Genomic DNA, 21,189 nt, shown 5'->3' on the forward strand with positions numbered 1-21,189 from the left:
TAGTTTCAGGTGTATAGCATACTGATTCAATATTTTTATACATTACGAAATGATCACCACGATAAGTCTAGTTACCATCTATCAACGTACCAAGTTATTACAATATTATTGACTATATTCCCTATGCTGTATATCCCATGACTCATTTATTTTATACCTGGAAGTCTGTACCTCTTAATCTCCCTCACCTACTTCATTCATCCCCCAACCCCCTCCCCTCTGGCAACTACCAAGTTTGTTTTCTCTATCCATGTGTCTGTTTTTGTTTTATGTTTGTCTGTTTTATTTTTAAGCTCCACATAAGTGAAATTATATGGTATTTGTCTTTCTCTGTCTGACTTATTTCACTTAGCTTAATACCCTCTAGGTATCCATGTTGTCACAAATGGCAAGATTTCATTCTTTTTTATGGCTAATATTCCATTGTATGTGTATCACATCTTTTTTTTTTTTAATATTTATTTATTTGGCTGCGCCGGATCTTAGTTGCAGCATGCGGGATCTTTTAGTTGCAGCATGTGGGATCTTTAGTTGCAGCATGTGGGATCTTTTAGTTGTGGCATGCAGGGTCTTTAATTGCGGCATGCAAACTCTTAGTTGAGGCATGTGGGATCTAGTTCCCTGACCAGGGATTGAACCCGGGCCCCCTGCATTGGGAGCATGGAGTCTTAGCCACTGGACCACCAGGGAAGTCCCTGTGTGTATCACATCTTTATCCATTCATCTATCAATGGATACTTAGGTTGCTTCCATATCTTGGCTACTGTAAATAATGCTGCAATGAACACAGGGGTGTATATACCTTTTTGAATTAGTGTTTTTGTTTTCTTCATTAAAATACCCAGAAGTGGAATTGCTGGATCGTATGGTAGTTCTACTTTTAATTTTCTGAGGAACCTCCATACTGTTTTCCATAGTGGCTGTACCAATTTACATTTCCACCAACAGTGCAATAGGATTTTCTCTTCTCCACATCCTTGCCAACACTTGTTATTTACTGTCTTTTTGATAACAGCTATTCTGACAGGTGTGAGGTGATATCTCATTGTGGTTTTAATTAGCATTTCCCTGATAATTAGTGATGCTGAGCATCTTTTCATGAAGACATAAATAGAGTTGAATTGCACTTTTGAGCTCCCTAATGGCTAGCTAGCTGTACAGTCTCAACTGGGTCATCTGACCAACCTTCCAAAATGGACTGCATTTTACACAGCTGAATCTTTACACTGCACTTATAGCATAATGTGGGCTTTTATGGTATTATCTACTTGATGATCATTAGCCAGTCGTTTCTTCCAGCCCAGACCTACCTCTTGGGTCAGACCACCATTTATAACTATCTACTGGATATCCCTACTTCAATGATTCTTAACCATATATGCATATAAAAGACCTGGAGAGTTTTTAATATATACTGATGTCTGGGCCTCACCTCAATAAAATTATGTCAGAGTCTTTGCAGATAGGATCTGGGAAGCCACTCTATTTTAAAAAGGTGAATTCAATGTACAGCCACATTTGAAAGCACTACTCTACCTACATGTTCCAAAGATCGGTATGGCCAAACTTAATGTAGGCATCCCTCTTATTAGAGTCTAATTTGTCCATAAAACATGTTGAATCGCTAACTTTCAGATAATGAGTCTATATTCCATTACTTTAAATGGGAAAAATAGTTTTCCCAGCCCATCTGAAAATCCCAGCCAATTTTCCCAAATATCACAAAAAGGCTCTTAAGCACCCACGTTACAACACACCAAAAATGTCTGCATAATATGAAGCACTTAAAATACCAATTACCTAATTATTTAACACTCAATGAACTCAGTAGCCGGTATATGTTTGTGTGTAATACACAATGATAGTGCAGTATCAAACAGGAATTTTGTTTCTTTCTACACCACAAACGTACTATAATTTTAAAATGAAATATCTTAAAGATATAAAGGAATGCAAATTATATTAGCAAAATACAATTTTTCTTCTAACCTACAGCCTTCTTTTCTAGGCCTCTTAGGTTTTCACAGCCTTTTCCACTTTCTTAGGAAACATACAAATAATGTAGGGAAGATGATAGCAATAATGTATAATATACAATGTAAGCATAAGGTATGAATGTATCACAAATATGACTTCAGTGTATTCTATGTTATCTCACATAGACTCACATGCAACTTAAAATTTTTTCCTTTTATAGGAAAATGCATGTACAAGTAGATTCATTATAGTGGGTTTTCAATTTGAATCATAAATTTTGAGGAAAAATTTTACCAACCATTACAGCAAACATACAGATGGTGAGAGTTCAGGTGTGAGGGAAACCCAGAGATCTGTATATTGCAAACCGACACTATTATCTTCCCTTCTCAACCTTCTCTTCCTCATCTTAGCATTATCATCTAATCCATCACACAAGTCAGAATGATAGGTTCTCCTCATTCCTCATGACTAACTTGGTCACCAAGTCCTTTGCTGATACCTCTTCAATGTCTTTCATTTTTATCCTTCTCCATCTCACTCACTTCAAATATTCGAATGGCCCTTAATCAGTCTCCTTGCTTATGGTTTCATCTCCCTTTAACTTCTTTCTATGGTATTGACAGAGTGATTTTTTTTCTTAAAAAAGCAAATTTTCTTTAAATCCTCTTAAGGCTTCCCCGCTGTCCATAGCAGTATTCAAAACTTGTTAATGTACCATTTTCAAAGGAAAGGGATTGTTGTAAATGCCCGAAAACATTTCCAGAGATATCCAGGGGTCTGTAGAATGCAGACTAACTTGCACAACTAAAGTTCCATTCTACAAAAATATCTTTTCATTTTGAATTATCACAAGTTTACTCTTAATATCAGTAATAAAAACAATATATTAAAAATCTTCCTCTCATTCACCTTTCCATTCACATCAAAAATACAACCATCTGAAACTAACACAATATTATAAATCAACCATACTTCAAATAAAAAAAAATACAACCACAAAGTGGAGAATCAAAATTAAAACGTTTTAAGGGGAGGGTGGGATGAATTGGGAGACTAGGATTGATATATATACACTACCATGCGTAAAACAGATACCTAACAGGAACGTGTTATACAGCACAGGAAGCTCAGCTCGGTGCTCTGTGGCGACCTAGATGCGTGGCATGGGGGAGGGTGGGAGGGAGGTCCAAGAGGGAGGGGATATAGGTATACATATAGCTGATTCACTTCATTGTACAGCAGAAACTAACACAACATTGTAAAACAATTATACTCCAATTTAAAAAAAAAAATTTTAAGTTTTGGGGAATTCCCCAGCAGTCCAGTGGTTAGGACTCGGCGCTTTCACTGCAGGGGGCCGGATATGATCCCTGGTTGGGGAACTAGGAATTCCACAAACCATGCAGCACGGTCAAAAAAAAAAAAAAAAAAAAAAAAAAATTAAAAACTTTTGAGCTGCAAATGACACCATCAAGAAATTGAAAAAAAAAAACAACAAAAACCCCCACAATAACAGGAGAAAATATCTGTAAATCACATACCTAACAAGGGACTTGTATGCAGAATATAATAAAGAATTCTTGTAACCCAACAAAAAAAAAAGACAACCCAATTTAAAAAATGGGCAAAGAATTTGAAAAGACATTTCCCCCCAAAATACATACAAATGGCCAATAAGCACATAAAAAGATGCTCAACATCATTAGCACACTAGGAAAATACAAATCAAAAGCACAATGAGGTAGATATCACTTCACACACACTATGACGGCTATAATCAAAAAGAGAGATAACAACAACTGTTCGCTAGGATGTGGAGAAACTGGAACCCTCATACATTGCTGGTGAGAATGTAAAATGTTCCAGCCACTTTGGAAAACAGTTTGGCAGTTCCTCAAAATGTTAAACAAAGTTATCATAAGATCCAACAATTCCACTCCTAGGTATATACCCAAGAGGAATAAAAACATATTTCCCAAAAAAAAAAAAAGGGAATTCCCTGGCTGTCCAGTGGTTAGGACTCTGCGTTCTCACTGCCGAGGGCCCAGGTTCAATCCCTGGCAAGGGAACTAAGATCCCAAGAGCTGTGTGGTGCAGCCAAAACAAAACACCACACATCCACACAAAAAATTGTACATGAATACTCCAGCATTATTCATAATAGCCAAAAAGTGAAAATAACTGGTAAATTGATAAATAAAATTTGATGCATTCATGTAAAGGAATACTAGTCAGTAATTAAAAAGGAAAGAACTACTGATATGACATGGCTGAACCTCAGTACTATTATGCTAAGGGAAAGAAACCAGACAATAAATACCATATACTGTACATCTATATGAAATATTCAGAATGGGAAAATCCATAATTGCTTATGGCTCGGGAGTAGAGTGGGAGAAGACTGCTAACAAGTATGGAGTTTCTTTCAGGTGAGATGAAAATGTTCTAAAACTGGATTTTGGTGATGGTGGTACAACCCTATGAATATAATAAAAAAACACTGAATCATATACTTTAAATGGATGAACTGTACAGTATGTGAATTATATCTCAATAAAGCTGTTAAAAAATATATATCCATAGACACTCTGCAATAATTATGTCTACTATCCCTCCCTAAATCAACTGTCCTGGACAATATCTTGTCTGTCTCTGTATTTCTGGTGTCTGGCAGGGGAACACACAGCAGATGGTCAATAACTATTGAATAAATAAATGTAAAAATGCTAAGGTGAAGTTTTTTCAAGTTGCATAATCCATTTCTACCATGCCAAGTGGCAGGAAGGAGGGAAGAGATTACTTGTAAATGGTTTATAGGAGAGGCAGGAGTTCAACTGAGCCTTGAAAGACAGAAGACCAAGAACTAGAGACCGTTACCTGTGTGTATCCTCACATGGTTTTTATAATTGGTTGCACTGGCAAATGCCCTCCCACATCCTGGTTCTGTGCAGTAATAAGGTCTTTCTCCTGTGTGTGTCCTAATATGCACTTTTCTGATATTCGATGTTGTGAAAGACCGACCACAGCCTTCAAAGTGACATTTAAAGGGCCTTTCTCCTGAAAACACAAAGGGAAATACATTAAATGGTGCAAAAATACACAGAAAATTGAAATGTCTTATCCTTCAATTCTGCCTAGGATCATTCATGCTCAGACTCTAGCCTTTTTGTATTGAGCTTCCCTTTGAGGTTTTTTTTTTTTCTCTTTTTTTCTGTCAACAGCATCGTCTACTCCAAACTTAAATTTACATAGGAAAACCTGAATAGTATTCAAAACTCATCACTGATTACATAACTTTCCAAGATGGAATCACCCAGAAGGGCATATTAAAAAATGAGCTGAGAAAAGAAGACAAAGAAATACATATCATAAAGAAATACAAAAGAAAAATACAGTCAGGAATAAGGATTAAGTTAAAACAACCCTAGAATCCCCTAAAAGCTTACCTCCTACTTTATTTATTCTATAATACTTGAAGAAAAAGAATTTTTGGTCTTTCTAAAATCTAGTGTCTAACACATAATATGAATCAAAAATACTTGCTGAATATATTACTATTCTCAGGAGCTTGGAGACGCTTGCCTCTGATATAACGGATAAAACTAAGAGCACGAATGAAATAGAAGCAGGGACCTACAGCTTTGTTCCTGAACACTGTACAGTAAAGCCGATTTGGGATCATATTTGAACTAAAAGTTAAACTTTAATGACAGGAAGAATCCTCCATGAAAATCTGCTAAACGATCTCAGAATACTTAGAAGTATTTGGGGACAAAGCGATAACACTATGTTTAAAACATCTGCAGTAAAATCTCAAACTAAAGGACCTTATGCTATACTACTTAGTCAACAGCTTATAATAGCATCTCTTATCAACAGTTTCTGAAACTCTTCCAGCTCTGATCCAAAGCAAATAATTACCTTTATATTACCAATCTGCAAATAATCAAGTACAAGGAAGGGAGGGGAGGGGAGAGAAGATAAGAACAAAGTACCCTTTAGGAAAAGGAGAGAAGGAATTTAAGGATAGGGGAGATGATCACAAGGAAGTAACAAGTCTTTCTTTCTGTGGGGTTGTGAGGGGTTCAGACACTTTTTTTAGAAGCAGCTTAATGCAGAAGAAGCAGTACTAAACTGAGAAGGAATTGGGTGCCTTAGGTTCTGGTCTCTGTTGGGCTACTAAGTAGATGTATAATCCTAGGTAAATAAGACTGTTGCTCAGATAATTCCTGAAAACTGAGAGGGTTGGTGGTCTAGGGCCATTGTTAATCTCTTGGAACATGAACCCCTTTGAGAATCTAACAGCGTTACAGGCCTTCATCCTGGAAAGAAGCATACGTGCACGAATGGCAAATTGCATGGAGTTTTGGGAGTTTAAGAGAAGCCCTTGACGTTGACTTCCTGAAACCTTCCAGAAACTACTTCCCCAAGTCCCTTCCTGAAGATTAAGAACTCCTGGCCTAGATCTGACATTTCTTCACACCAGTACCTGTATGAGTTCTGATATGTTTTTGTAGATCTCCTGAAGTTTTGAAAGATTTAGTACAATTATCTTCTGAACACCGATATGGCTTTTCTCCTGTATGAGTTCTGACATGACTTTTTAATCCATAACCTTTAAGAAAAATTTAAAAGAAATTTAATTACACAAGACCCCTGTAAGCATGCCCATTGAGATTAAGTTATTGAAAAATATAGTAAACACCAAGGATATAATACTAGGCAAACACAACAGAATAACAATTAAAAAGGTACAAGAGTATGACAACTCAGGACTGTCCTGCTGAAAATTCAATAGTTTCATCTCTGTCTAGAAGAGATTGTGTGCTTCTTTTTTTAAAGTGCCCCAATCTTATTAGATGTTTACAACTCATACCCCAAAATCTTGAAGTAGAATCGAGACATGATACCCGGAGAAAACCATAATTCAAAAGGACACATGCACCCCAATGTTCACTGCAGCACTATTTACAATAGCCAGGATATGGAAGCAACCTAAACGTCCATCAACAGAGGAATGGATAAAGAAGATGTGTACATATATACAATGGAATATTACTCAGCCATAAAAAAGAACAAAATAATGCCATTTGCAGGAACATGGATGGACCTAGAGATTGCCATACTGAGTGAAGTCAGACACAGAAAGACAAATATCATATGATATTGCTTATATGTGGAATCTAAAAAAAAGGGTACAAATGAACTTATTTACAAAACAGAAGTAGAGTCACGATGTAGAAAACAAACTTATGGTTACCAGGGGATAAGCAGAGGGTGGGAGAGATAAATTGGGAGACTCAGACTGACATATACACACTACTATATATAAAATAATAAGAACCTGCTGTATAGCATAGGGAACTCTACTCAATACTCTGTAATGGCCTATACAGGAAAAGAATCTAAAAAAAAAAAGGGGAGAGTGGATATATGAATATGTATAACTGATTCACTTTGCTGGACACCTGAAACTATCACAACACTGTAAATCAACTATACTCCAATAAAATTTTTTTAAAAATAAATAAATGAATAAATGGATGAATACAGGAAAAAAAACTTATAGAATGTTACAATTAATATTTGTACAGTAAACTGTATGTAAATTTTACCTCAAAAAAGAAATGTAAACAAATACTGAAAATGTTAGTTACTGATATGCATGCTGAACTGTTTATGGTAGTATACTATAACATTATTTTTCATTTATATAAATGTTTGTAAATTTTCATAATAAAAAAGAAAAAATCCTGAGAAACAAAACCAAAAAGAATTGAGACATGGAATGAGGAATAGGGTGAAGTCAGGAGGCCTGGCAACAGTCCTGGCCCTCTTGGATGTGTACCTGGGCAGGACCTGTCCCACTGCTAAGCCCCTGTTTCCCATGGTACCCCCTAAGGTCTGTCCTAATGTTAAACTCTGTGTCAGCTTTAATGCTCGACTTTTGTTTTTCCTGCTAAAAGAAAGCAGAGTGTGGAGTGAAATAACAAACACAGTAGGCAGAAACAGGTCTGAGGAGCAAAATGAGAACACAGAGAGAGAACAGAGCAAGCAGGACAAAAGGCAATAAGGGAGAGACTGGAAAACTAGTCACTGTGTGCCCACTAATTCAGACCAAGGCAAGGGGTCAGTTCCTGCCTCTGACCCGTCTCTGCGTGACCCCCAAGTGGAACCAAGAAACAAAGAAAATTCATGTTTTTACCTGTTGCAAATGCTTTCCCACAGCCTGCATGCTCACACTGATAAGGCCGGTCTCCTGTGTGTGATCGCTCATGCACCTGTTATTAAAACACAGGCATGAGTTTATTTCCTTGAGGCACTCCACAGGTGGATGGTCTCCACAGAGACCTTTTTTATTTCCCCACTGCTGAATTATTTTGTTGCTTGTATGTTATTTTTGAAAATCAAAAGATAACTTTTCTTTTCTCAAAAACTACAGGTCAGTAATTCTCAATATAGACCAAATGTTGTATGTTAAGAAGTACTCATTTTAAATAAGGAACAGGGGACCTCCCTGGTGGCGCAGTGGTTAAGAATCCGCCTGCCAATGCAGGGGACACGGGTTCGAGTCCTGGTCCGGGAAGATCCCACATGCCACAGAGCAACTAGGCCCACGTGCCACAACTACTGAGCCCGCGTGCCACAACTACTGAAGCCCACATGCCTAGAGCCTGTGCTCCGCAACAAGAGAAGCCACCGCAGTGAGAAGCCCACGCACTGCAACGAAGAGTAGCCCCTGCTCGCCACAACTAGAGAAAGCCCACACGCAGCAACAAACACCCAATGCAGCAATCAATCAATCAATCAATCAATCAATCAATCAATAAAAATTATAAATAAATAAATAAGGAACAGGAGAACTTCCCTGGTGGCGCAGTGGTTAAGAATCCGCCTGCCAATGCAGGGGACACGGCTTCCATCCCTGGTCCGGGAAGATCCCACATGACACGAAGCAACTAAGCCCATGCGCCACAACTACTGAGCCTGCACTCTAGAGCCCGTGAGTCACAACTACTGAAGCCTGCGTGCCACAACTGCTGAGCCTGCATGCTGCAACTACTGAAGCCCACACGCCTAGAGCCCATGCTACGTAACAAGAGAAGCCACCACAATGAGAAGCCCACTCGCCCCAACTAGAGAAAGCCCACGTGCAGCAACGGAGACCCAAGGCAGCCAAAATAAAAATAAATAAATATATAAATATATATATATATATATATATAAATATATATATATATAAATTAAAAATAATAAATAAGGAACAGGAATACTGGAGGTTTGAGTTTTTCTAGAGTGGTCAAAGGTGTTTGAATGGAACATGTACCTGGTGAGACGCAGGAGTACAGGGAGACGTTACACAACATAAGGCTACGAGTGTGGAGGCTGCTAGCAGAGGGGCCTCAATCTGAGGCAAGGCTTCACTGCTGACTAGTGGTGTGGCCATGGCACTTGCCTTCTCTCAGCCTCAAAGTCCTCTCTGTAAAGTGGGGACATAATAGTACCTACAATAGAGGGCTGCTGTGACAAATGAATACTCATGACAATGGCCAACATTTACTGAACCTTTACCACATTCCAGGCCATTCTCTTCAATACTTTACATGTACAGAATTAACTAACTTAATTCTCACAACCACCATTGAGGGAGGTACTTTTATCATCCAATATTATAGATAAGGAAAATGAGGTACTTAAGAGGTCAAGTAACATGTACACACTGATAAGTAGTGGAGATGGGCTCTAGGGCTGTTATTCCAAATATGCTAAATGCACACTTCCTGACACATTGTAAGTTATTCAATAAATGTTAGCTATTATTTTTATGGGTCATGGTATGTTGTGTTTAGCTGCAATCAAAATACTTGGCCTATGTATTTGACAGACAGGACAAACTAACACCAACTTTCGCTACATTTCAGCAAATCACTGTTAACGGAATAATTACACATACATCTCCCATGTAATTACATAAATTTCACATTTGAGAAAAATGTATTCAAATATGTAGAGTACCTATCATGTACCACGTAGTATGCTGGACATGAGGGAGCCAGAAATGAAGAAAGCATAGTCCAAGCCCTCAAAGAGTTCAGTTTCTAAAATCTGCATAGGCTTTTTTTTTTTTTAATTTATTTATTTATGGCTGTGTTGGGTCTTCGTTTCTGTGCGAGGGCTTTCTCTAGTTGTGGCAAGCAGGGGCCACTCTTCATCGCGGTGCGCGGGCCTCTCACTATCGCGGCCTCTCTTGTTGTGGAGCACAGGCTCCAGACGCGCAGGCTCAGTAATTGTGGCTCACTGGCCCAGTCTGCACAGGCTTTTGTATATGAGGGTATTTGTATCTTGATAGGTGGGGGAGAACAATGGTGTTTGAATACTGCAAATACATTATGTTGGCGTTTAATGCCCTAGATATTCTCATAACTAGACACAGCCTTTCCTTCATATATACCTTAAGATGATGAGCTGTTGTATATAATTTTCCACACCCGTCATAGCCACATCGAAAGGCCTTCTCTCCGCTCTGTTGAGACTTAGCAGTTACTCTTGTTGCATGTCCTTGTAAGACAATCTAGATGAAACAAAAAGTATGATTTAAATTATTTATACAGAAATAAAGTAGATGAAGTTACAATTTTCAGGATAAAAAAGATAAAACTGTAATGTGGTTTTCCAGACTCAGGTCATCATTTTATGAAGATTCTATCATGCTGAGCCAGTTAGGTTAATTCTGTTCCATGGCTGAAGTCAGCAGCTCTGGAAGAAGTCAAAAGGAGATCCACAAGGGGGCATAGTCAGCGCTCACAGGTCGATTCCCACTCTAGAAAAGTCAAGCCAGGGAGCATCCATCAACGCATTATATGCAGGTGTTCCTTGACATACTCCAGGGCATTAAGTGTATATATATATATATATATATATATATATTTTATAATGTATATATGTATTTTAGGACATATGTTTAAACAATGTAAAAATCATTTTCAATTTCAAAAGCAATGGAAAAGCGGGGGTTAGGTCATTTGAGTCGCCTGTGGGAGACATTACAATCCATATGATCCTAGTCTATACTTATATAGTGTTAAGTAGAAGATCACTTCTCTGGAACTCAACACGAGACTTTAAACAACTGCACTGATGTTAGAGGTTTTTTTAAAGACTATGACCTATTTTAGAAATTGAGATACCATGAAAATTGAAGAATGACTTTCTATTCTGTGGGCATGTGATGATGGTGCTGCCACGTCCTATCTGTGCAGAGTGTCATACTTGGCTCCAAAATGACTCTGGGATTTCCCTGGTGGCGCAGTGGTTAAAAATCGCCTGCCAATGCAGGGGACACGGGTTCAAGCCCTGGTCCGGGAAGATCCCACATGCCATGGAGCAACTAAGCCTGTGCACCACAACTACTGAGCCTGAGCTCCAGAGCCCACGAGCCACAACTACTGAGCCCATGCACCTAGAGCCCGTGCTCCGCAACAAGAGAAGCCACCGCAATGAGAAGCACGTGCACTGCAACCAAGAGTAGCACCCGCTCGCCACAACTAGAGAAAGCCCGCACAGCAACGAAGACCCAATGCAGCCAAAAATAAATAAATATAAATAAATTTATTTTTAAAAAACTGCCAAGCCAAAGGACTCTGATCTCCAATGTAAATAAAGTTAGTTTTTAATGAAGTCAAAACTAATGGAAACCATGAAAAAGGGCCTTGGATTCTAACAGAACATGTAAAGCATCAACAATGCTGCATGATGCTAACACATTTACAAATTACATTCTCATGTGTTACCTAAAATATTAATCAAATGAAACTCTCATTTGGTTTTCATAACCCCACGAGATAGGTAAGGCAAAGATTATTGTTCGCATTTAGCTAATAAGTCTCAGATCGAGAGAAATTAAGTAATTTGCCCACGGTCACACAGATACTACATAGCAGAATGGAAGCTCGACTGAGATGTTTTTATTACAAATTACATGTTACTTTAATAGCACGCTGTTCTGCTTAACTAAGGGTGGTGTAGCTGGAGGGCGATGACAACCGTCATAGCCTCCCTGAAACACACACATCCCATCATCCTTATGGTTCTTACAACTGAACACATGGGCATCCTTAAACAGAGTACTTCAAATGAGTGTTTTCAAATTCGGTACTACTGACATTTTGAACAGAATAATTCTTTGTTGTAGTGGGGCTGTCCTATGCCTTGCAGGACATCTACCCAGTAGATGTCCCCAATTGTGACGACCAAACTTGTCTTCAGACACTGCCAAAAGTCCCCTAGGGGGAAAAATTGCCTTCCCACGAGCGCATTATGTTTTAGATACTCTAGGTCTTTCTTGTTCTATGAAATCTGGTTTCAAGTAAGAGATCAGCTCAGCAGCACAACTAGTATGCTTATATTATAGATGAAAGAAAAAGCTCTAAACTGTAAGCATCACAATGAAAAAAAATCTTAAGCTTTGAAACAAGACTGTAAAAAAATCTATCGCATTAGGTATAGACCTCTTTACTTTAAAGTTCAGCCAGACACAGAGTTACAACTTCTTAAACAACTCTGGCAGAAGTAGGATGAGTACTAAGAGACAAACCAAGACGTTACAGGTCCTGCTTATTTGCAGCAGTTCTTTTGGGATATTTTGACCTTTTAATACCATGTATTGGGTCCTCAACCTCAACTATGGTACTCAATTGTTTTGGAGGATAGAAGATTCAGGAACTTCTGGTCTAGCACTTAATGAAGAGAAATATGAGTCACAAATACAAGCCACATATATAATATTTTTTTTGGCCATGGTGGGTCTTCGTTGCTGCACGTGGGCTTTCTCTAGCTGCGGCAAGCAGCGGCTACTCTTTGTTGCGGAGCGCAGACTTCTCACTGAGGTGGTTTCTCTTGTTGTGGAGCACGGGCTCTAGGCACGCGGGCTTCAGTAGTTGTGGTGCATGGGCTTAGCTGCTCCGCGGCATGTGAGATCTTCCCAGGGATGGAACCTGTGTCCCCTGCACCGGCAGGCGGATTCTTAACCACTGCACCACCAGGGAAGTCCCCACATATATAATTTAAGATGTTCTAGTAACTACATTTAAAAAAGGAAAAAGAAACAGGTGAGATTAATTTTAGTAATTATTTTATTTTACCTAGTATGTCCAAAATATTATCATTTCAACATGTAATCAACAGGAGGCACTATTAATGAGATATTTTACATTCTTTTTTTCATTGTAAGTCTTTGAACTCTGGTATGTATTTTACACTCACAGCACATGCCAATTCTGACTAGTCACATTTCAAGTGCTCAGTAGCGACAACATTTTGGACAGCACGAATCTAGTCTGTAAGGGAGAGGTACAAAGGGAAAAGGAGAAAAAGCTACAGTCAGAACAAAAATCCTATTCAACTTTCTTCATTTTCTTTGTCTATTGGCACAAACACCAAATGGTTATATGTCTGCAGATAAAGAGTAAGCATGCTTTTTACGACACTGTTTCAGCAGTTTTGAATTCCTAGTATGTTTCTGGGTTCAGAAATTAATTATTGATCGTAACAGAATTTTATGCTAATAGTATAATGTTATACGGACCAATGGTAAATTCACTCATTTTTTGTAAGACCTATTCTAGTTTATTACAAGTGTAGTTACAACTGTCTTTCTTTAAAAATATTCTATTATTTAAAAACTTAATTGTTAGTCACTAATAAGAGACAGAACCCTATTGGGCCACTCCAAGGCACTGACCTACATCTCTTGTATATATTTACACTGTGTTTGCATTTTAGTAGAGTTTGACTTAGATGGATTTGACATACTGCAGTATAAAAAATATTAAAGTCTCACTTTATGAATTCAAAGACTTGAAAATTTTGCCAAGAATCACGTAGTTTCAAAGCTGGTGGGCTTAATGAATTACAAACTGTGTTTATACTACTGCTACTTCATGAATTACAAACTGTGTTTATACTACTGCTACTTCATGGCATCACTTCAGTGATAAATAGAAATACTGGCTATCCAGCAATGTTTAAAAGCATCAAATTTTCACCAGTGATTTCTTTTATTATTTATTATTATTATAAATATAAAATCTTCTTGATAACCCCCAACAGTACTACTCAATGGCATTAAGTGGTGATGCTAATGCTCAAGTTAAAAAGTGTTGCCCTGAGCAATAACTTTAGGAGTTAAATATGATAAAACACTTGGAAGACTGCAAAAAACTATGAGGGAGCAGTCAGCCAAATACTAGAGATAACTGCTGAGAAAAAAAGGAGCAGTATTAAGGCAGTAATATACTACAGTGATTATATAAGCTCCAAGAACATCCACCCACACAAACACCAACCCCTCAAACAAACACAAAAACACATAATTCATAACAGAGTCTTGAATTTTGACTTGTAGATCTCCCAGACTGCATCTGTGACTACTCTGTACTTAACTACAAACCTTGGTGAGGCTCTGCAGCTCTAGGCTGTTATTTGGGTAAGGGATAGCCAAGGACTGGACCCAAGGTGAGCATCTGAATCAAGGGCAGCCAACCCGTGGCCATCTGCAGCCCAGGAAGGAGTCTGGTAGAAGCGGTAAAAACAGCTTTGCCCAGAAGGAACAATGGCAATTAGCTAGACTGGACCTTCTCTCCAGAAGTTGAAAAGGAAAGTATGGAGGGAACCAGTTGTAAACAGAAGAAACAAAAACATATAAAAACCAAAGTAGCAAGGGTTAGTCAGTCACAGTAAGGGTGAAGGCCCAGAAAAAGGATCCACAAACTGCCAAGGGTGGGGCAGACAGAAGACCGCCTGGTCTCCAAAACTGCTTTGGACTCCAGAACACAAGCTTCATCTGGATTTCTGTGATATTTCTAATTCTTTAGTGCCACTTTCATCCATATAATGAATTCTGAGACCTGAGGAGGTAATCTGAGAAAGCTGCTGCCTAATGCATACACTGTTTTTCTGAATTGGTAAGATATTCCTAGGGAGGTAGTGAGTTCTTGCTTTCATCCCTAGAAGGGCCCAGAAATGCTAAGAGAAAGAGATTCTAATATAAAAAAGTAGCCTTACATACCTGCATTTTTTTCTCTTGCTCATTTTCTCCAATCATTCCTGAACCTGTTACGCTTTCACTTCCATCAATGGACACCTATAGGAATAAAATAAAGCTTAAAAAAATTTCACATATTGATAACTGTTTAGGCTGGGAGATAAGTACATGGGTACATTATCATTTATTTCCGTGTATATTTGAAAATTTCCATTATAAAAAATAGGGGAAAAACCTTTTAAATTATATAAATGATATAATTTCAATGCAGGAAAAAAAACACAGCCCTTTTGATGTAAAACTTGAGATTTTCCTTCACCTTTTCCAAACTCTAGTTTCTACTTTATAATTCATAAGCAGTTCCATCTATACCTCATTGTTTCTTTTATGGCACTCATACTTGAGTATATCTTTTTGTGAATTACCTGCCACCCATTTCTCTTCTATAAGCTTTTACTCCATTCCTTTTTTTGTCTTCAAATGTTTCTTTCTACCCTTCACTTCTTTTACGATAAATGCTTATCTTCTCCTTGATGCTGTCTGATTATGACTTTGAATTCCTAGTTTCTTATTTTTTGCTTTCTTTTCTTTTAGTGAAAGATAAAGAAGCTGTATCTGGGATGTTCTTCACATTGTAAAATGCTGTGTACCTTTGCTGCATACTGTTCCAAAGCACTGATGGTGTCGGGATCGATCGTGGCATCCCCAGTGTGTAGACCTGCCACTGTCCCATCAGCCTGAATTGCCAAGATGGTGTCAGACTGTGGGACTTGCACTGCATGGTGGATGTAAGCTGTGGTGCCGTCTTCCAGCTGAACTGCCTGTAATGCACTCTGGTCATAACTATCTGAGGGAGTAGAAGAGAATGGCATTAAATTAAAGGTAGTCAGATAAACAGTTACATATTTAAAGGAAGAAGGGAATGAACTTTTATCGAATATTTACTATGAGCAGGGCCCATGTGCTTTATGTGTGTTATTTCATTCAATCCTCACAATGATTCTGTGAGGCAGGTATATTTACCACCTTATTGTATGAATGGGAAACTGAGGCTTGAGGAAGTAAAGTCACTTTCCTTAGGACCCAGGAAATAAAAAAAACTAACAATTAACAGTCAAAAATCAGTATGCAGGGCTTCCCTGGTGGTGCAGTGGTTAAGAATCTGCCTGCCAATGCAGGGGACATGGGCTTGAGACCTGGTCCAAGAAGATCCCACATGCCACAGAGCAACTAAGACCGTGTGCCACAACTTCTAAGCCTGCACTCTAGAGCCCGTGAGCCACAACTACTGAGGCCTGTGTGCCACAACTACTGAAGCCTGCGCGCCTAGAGCCCGTGCTCCGCAACAAGAGAAGACACCACAATGAGAAGTCCGCGCACCGCAACGAAGAGTACTCCCGCTCGCCAAAACTAGAGAAAGCCCGCACGCAGCAACGAAGACCCAACGCAGCAATCAATCAATAAATTTATTTGTTAAAAAAAGTACTAAAAAAAATCAGTATGCAGAGAAACCAGGATCTGAACTCATGTCATTATGACTCCATGGTTTTTTCCCCCTTCTAAATAACCATACTAAGAAACATACAGCATTGTGAAATAATAAATCTAGCCAATTACAGTGAACCTGGGATCAACTCCCACTGCTAAAGAAAAAAAATTTTCAGAGTTTACTTTTTCTCAACTTTAAATAAATTTATTTACAAATTCAAATATTCTAAATTTAAAAAAATTTCTTCCTTTGGTTTCACAACTAGTCTTTTAAAACATTTACAGTCATTCTATAATAAAGTATTTTATAAAGTAATAACAATAGCTAATATTTACTGAGCATTTACTATGTGACAAATATTGTTCCAAGTGCTCTACATGTTTGTACATTTTGTCTTCACAACTACCCTATGATGTGGATACTTATCATAATCCTCATTTCAGATGATGAAATTGAAGCACAAAAAGGTTAAATAATTTGCTCAAGGGCACACAGCTAAAAGACAGCAGACCCAGATTTGAACCCAGATAGTCTGGCTACAGAGCTGTGCTCATTGCTCCTATGCATTCCACCTCAAATCCCTGATCCTCCCTACACAAAGCTAGTAAACACGAACATTTTGCCATATTTACTTCAGATAGTTTTAAAATTTTTATTTAGTTTTAAAGACCAACACAAGGGGCAAAGGACCTTGCTAGAGACATTATATTTAAAAGGAAGAAAAAAAATCAACAATTTAACTTACAAATGTTTAGTTTCATATTTTAAAAGCAGCCTCTAGTTGAAGTCTTCCAAGGACCAGGGGTTTGCTATTTCAACCTGTTACTGGACAACTCAAATTATTATAAAGTTTTCCCTTAGACTGTGCCAAAATCTACCATCTTATATTTGAGAGAACAAGCATAATCCTTCTTTTACATGACAGTAGCATTTCTGCAACTAAAGGCAGGTCTTATTTTTCCCACACCCTACCTCTCCCTTATTTTATTCAAATGTTCAAAGCTAATTTACCTTTGGAGGTATGGTGAATAAATGCTGTAGTTCCATCTTCTAACTGCACTGCTTGCCCATCCTCTAAACGCAAACTGTCCCCTGCTCAAAAAAAATGTTTACATTTAGATCCCATATTTTCCAAGCATATTCTGATAACTCAGCAACAACAGAGTCAATAAACCATTAAACACATCATACAAACTTATACTTGCTTTATGGATCCTTCAACATTTAAATAATTTCAGCAAAGCTGCTCTGAATAAGCGTTTAAAGGTAAAAAGATATTAGAATACCTGTTTTAGGAATATTTACCAGGGGATAGGAGAATTGAAAGAAGGGAAAAAAAGAAAATGAGAAGGCGTGTAGGATTTATCTCAAATAATAGAAATATTCACTTAGAACTGTTGCCCATTTATCTCCAGAGTGCAGTTTAGTAACTTCTTTTCCATTATCTTTGAGAGAAAATCTCAATTAAGTTAAAATGGTCTTTAGATCCTCTCTTTGACATCTACCTATCTCCCCTTTCAGAAGGAGGACTAGAGATCAGGACTAAGTTTAAGTAGTAAGAGGCAGTTGGAGGCAGCAAATACTGAAGTATGAGAATCAGAAGGGTAAGTAAATATCAAATACTTACTACTCTTAGGTATGGGTACATGTTGAACATAGGCAGCAGAACCATCCTCCAACTGAATGACCTGACCATCTATGAGTTTTCCATCTAGAACAAAAGATTTAAGCCAATAAATTAGCACAAGAAAAAATTTTAAACTTCATACAATTTCAAAATGATATCAACTATAAAAACATACACTACTTAAGATCATGTTCATCTTGATTCTTCCCTCAATGTTCTGAGGCAATTCAATAACACATCCAGTGATCCTACAGAAAGCAGAAAATCCTCCCTCAGCCATCCTTTCTCCCCTCCGATTTTCAATTAGACAAGTTCAAGAGGAAGAGTGGCTCATCTGAGCAAGCTACATGAGTCAAACCTCTATATACCTTTCAGAGCCACTTAGGAATCGTGACCCTGACCCCAGCGAAGCTGAAACTGGGAAGATAGAAAGATGTATCAGTGCACGCGAGGCCAGCTGTCATTCTCATCCCTGGGGGCTACAAGTCCCTTGACTATGTATACATATGCTCAGTAGCTTTCCAAAAAAATAAGGAATTTGAGAACTAGGCTATTTCTTGGAGCAAAGTAAACACTGATTTAGAAACAATGTTATAAAAGCAAAACCAAATGTCTACTTTTATGCATATTTTGTAAAAACATTAAATAATAATTTAAAGGGAAAAAGTGAGAAAGGTCTTACTAAAAATAGGTCAGGGACACTACCCCCTCCCCTTTTCCTCACTAATTCTGATACCCCAGAGTATCTTCCAAATATCTCAAAAGGTGTCCTCAAATTATCAAAACAAAATTTAAGTTAAACTGAAATTACTACCATATGTAGTACAGTGTCTGTAGGAGGGACTGGGAAGGGGTATAACTGCTAGGTGTTCCAACTCTGAGGTTATGAATTGCTGGTAATAACCAATGGGTTGTATATGAGGCACATACCTTTAGAATTGTGTTGTATATAAGCAGTAGAACCATCTGCAAGTGTTACTGCTTGCAGGCTTACACCTTCCATATTTTCTAAATTGTCACCATCTATTATAAAAAAAATAGTTATTTTCTTTAGATAACTATCATATGTGTGTGCTGTTTAAGTTAAGCTTTTTAGAAATAAAAATTAGTCAAAAGGCAGATTGCTTAACTTAGACTCAAATGGGATTTCTTATAGCATTTACAAAAAATATTTCTACACCCTACTATACCAGCATCCATACCAGGGTAAAAATGCTCATAAAAAGGCTTAGCTTTGTGTTGACTTTAGCTAAAGGAGGAGGAACAAAGTAAACAGTATTGTAAGTTTTCATTTTCCCTTAAGATAAATATTTCCAAACCCACATGATCCCTTCAAATAAGATTGCTCACCTGCCACAGTTACTGCCTCTGTCAGGCACAAGGTAACATGCTGAGCCTCCATTCCTCCTCCAGGAAACTCTGTCATTCCCTGAGAATCTCGATTTATTTGGGCTAACAACATTTTCTACCTTGAAAAAAATGTAGGCATTGAGAACAAAGAACGATGTACATGAAACAAGATCTACAAATAATATTTATGAACCATAAAAAATTGCTACGGAAGTAAACAGTGTTTGAAATAAGCTGAAATTTCACTTAATATGCAGGGTAAAGTCCAGGCCATGCTTTTAATAATTCATCAGTAAACTATTGAGCACACCCAAGTCTTGCCCATCAGTTCTGTACCATGTCTAAAATTGCCATAATTAGTGTTCTTCGGGTTTAACATGGTTGAAGATTCCCACTTAGAATCCATGAATGGATTGAGTCAATCCTGTTGACTCTATCTTCAGAAATCTATGCTTAACCTGGCCACTTCTCACAAGCTTCACCATTACCTCCCTGATCCAAGCCACTACCATCTCTCACCCTGAGATGTACTGCAATAGCATCCTAACTGGTCTCCCTGCTTCTACTGTGACTTCCCTCATCTCCTCTCAACACAACAGTCAGATTGTCCTTTTGAATGAAAAAGTTAGATCACATCTCTCTTCTGCTCAAAACCCTTTGATGATTTCTCCTCAGAGTAAAGCCAAAAGTCCTTACACTAGCCTATGAGGCCAATGATCTTGCCCCATTTCTACTACTCTCCGTCTCATTCGTTCCATTTCAGCCACACTGGTGCCCTTGCTTTCCCTCAAACATACTGGATGTTCTGCTGCCTCAGGACCTTTACATTTGATGTTCCTTCTGCTTGAAACATTCTTCTTGGTATCTTCATTATTACTCCCTCATCTTCTTCCAGTCTTTGTTCAATGGCACCTCAACGAGAGCTTCCTTATTCACCTCATTGCAAACTGTACCTCCAACCCCCCAATGATGATATACCCCAGCCCTCTTCCCTCCTTTATATTTCGGCATAGTACTAATAAATTGACATATTACATGTATTTACTTATTTGTTTTTTTCTTATCTATTTCTCTCTCAAGTAGAATGGACAGGTATTTTATCTGTTTGCTCACTGCTGACTAAAGTGCCTAAAAAGTACTTGGCACACAATAGGTGCAGAATAAATGGATGAATGGCTCTTTTATCAATCATCACCACAACCCCCTTCCTCCCTTTTCCCATCTCCGGGTCCCATTACCTCTGTAGGCCTTGAGTTGTCTCAAACATGAGTTGGGATAATTTAGCTGCCCTGAGCCAGGGAACTGGATACCAGAGCATCTCTTGAGGACCTTTCCAGGTCTAAAGATCTGATTTCAGTGTCAATATTTAAAAGAGCAATGTGCAGATAGTAGTAATAATTTGCAATTATATTTATGTTAGGACTACTTGAAGATTTTTGTTTTATAAACACTATAAACTACACCCTCTTTGGATTAAAGCCAGGGACTATGGTTTAGACTCTGAAAGGTATCAGTGCTGTGATAAAAGTCAATCACGGGCTGACTTTTCAGGGATTCCTGAAATATTTCTAATCTATAACTGTTCATAAAGCAGACTGAAACTTCAATACTTCCTTGCTACTTCTAAGGGCTAACAGAGAAGCCTCAAAGTAAAACTGGTACTCTGCTGTTAAGCCCCCTGATGAGTATAGGATTGGGACA

The 21,189-nt window shown here is 38.1% G+C and overlaps 1 protein-coding gene across 10 annotated transcripts in view; it reads right to left on the minus strand.

The window, feature by feature from the left end:
• ZNF143 (zinc finger protein 143) overlaps positions 1–21,189 on the minus strand; it is a 60,106-nt gene that overhangs the window by 20,884 nt on the left and 18,033 nt on the right. For 4 of the 10 annotated variants that reach the window (XM_082341499.1, XM_082341502.1, XM_082341500.1 and 1 more), the window contains 10 exons: positions 19,489–19,607; positions 19,069–19,161; positions 18,139–18,222; positions 17,523–17,606; positions 15,673–15,869; positions 15,047–15,121; positions 10,433–10,552; positions 8,186–8,261; positions 6,470–6,595; positions 4,858–5,037 (listed from right to left, as the gene is read on the minus strand). In XM_082341499.1, the coding sequence (XP_082197625.1) occupies positions 4,858–5,037; positions 6,470–6,595; positions 8,186–8,261; positions 10,433–10,552; positions 15,047–15,121; positions 15,673–15,869; positions 17,523–17,606; positions 18,139–18,222; positions 19,069–19,161; positions 19,489–19,600 (1,147 nt within the window). In that variant the 5' untranslated portion in view covers positions 19,601–19,607. Of the gene's footprint in view, positions 1–4,857; positions 5,038–6,469; positions 6,596–8,185; positions 8,262–10,432; positions 10,553–15,046; positions 15,122–15,672; positions 15,870–17,522; positions 17,607–18,138; positions 18,223–19,068; positions 19,162–19,488; positions 19,608–20,726; positions 20,813–21,189 lie in introns of those variants that run through there. The other 6 variants (XM_082341496.1, XM_082341501.1, XM_082341504.1 and 3 more) reach the window with 3 other exon arrangements.

This window comes from Balaenoptera borealis (assembly GCF_965194805.1).
Source record: "Balaenoptera borealis genome assembly, chromosome: 11".
In the NCBI taxonomy this organism is placed as follows: domain Eukaryota; kingdom Metazoa; phylum Chordata; class Mammalia; order Artiodactyla; family Balaenopteridae; genus Balaenoptera; species Balaenoptera borealis.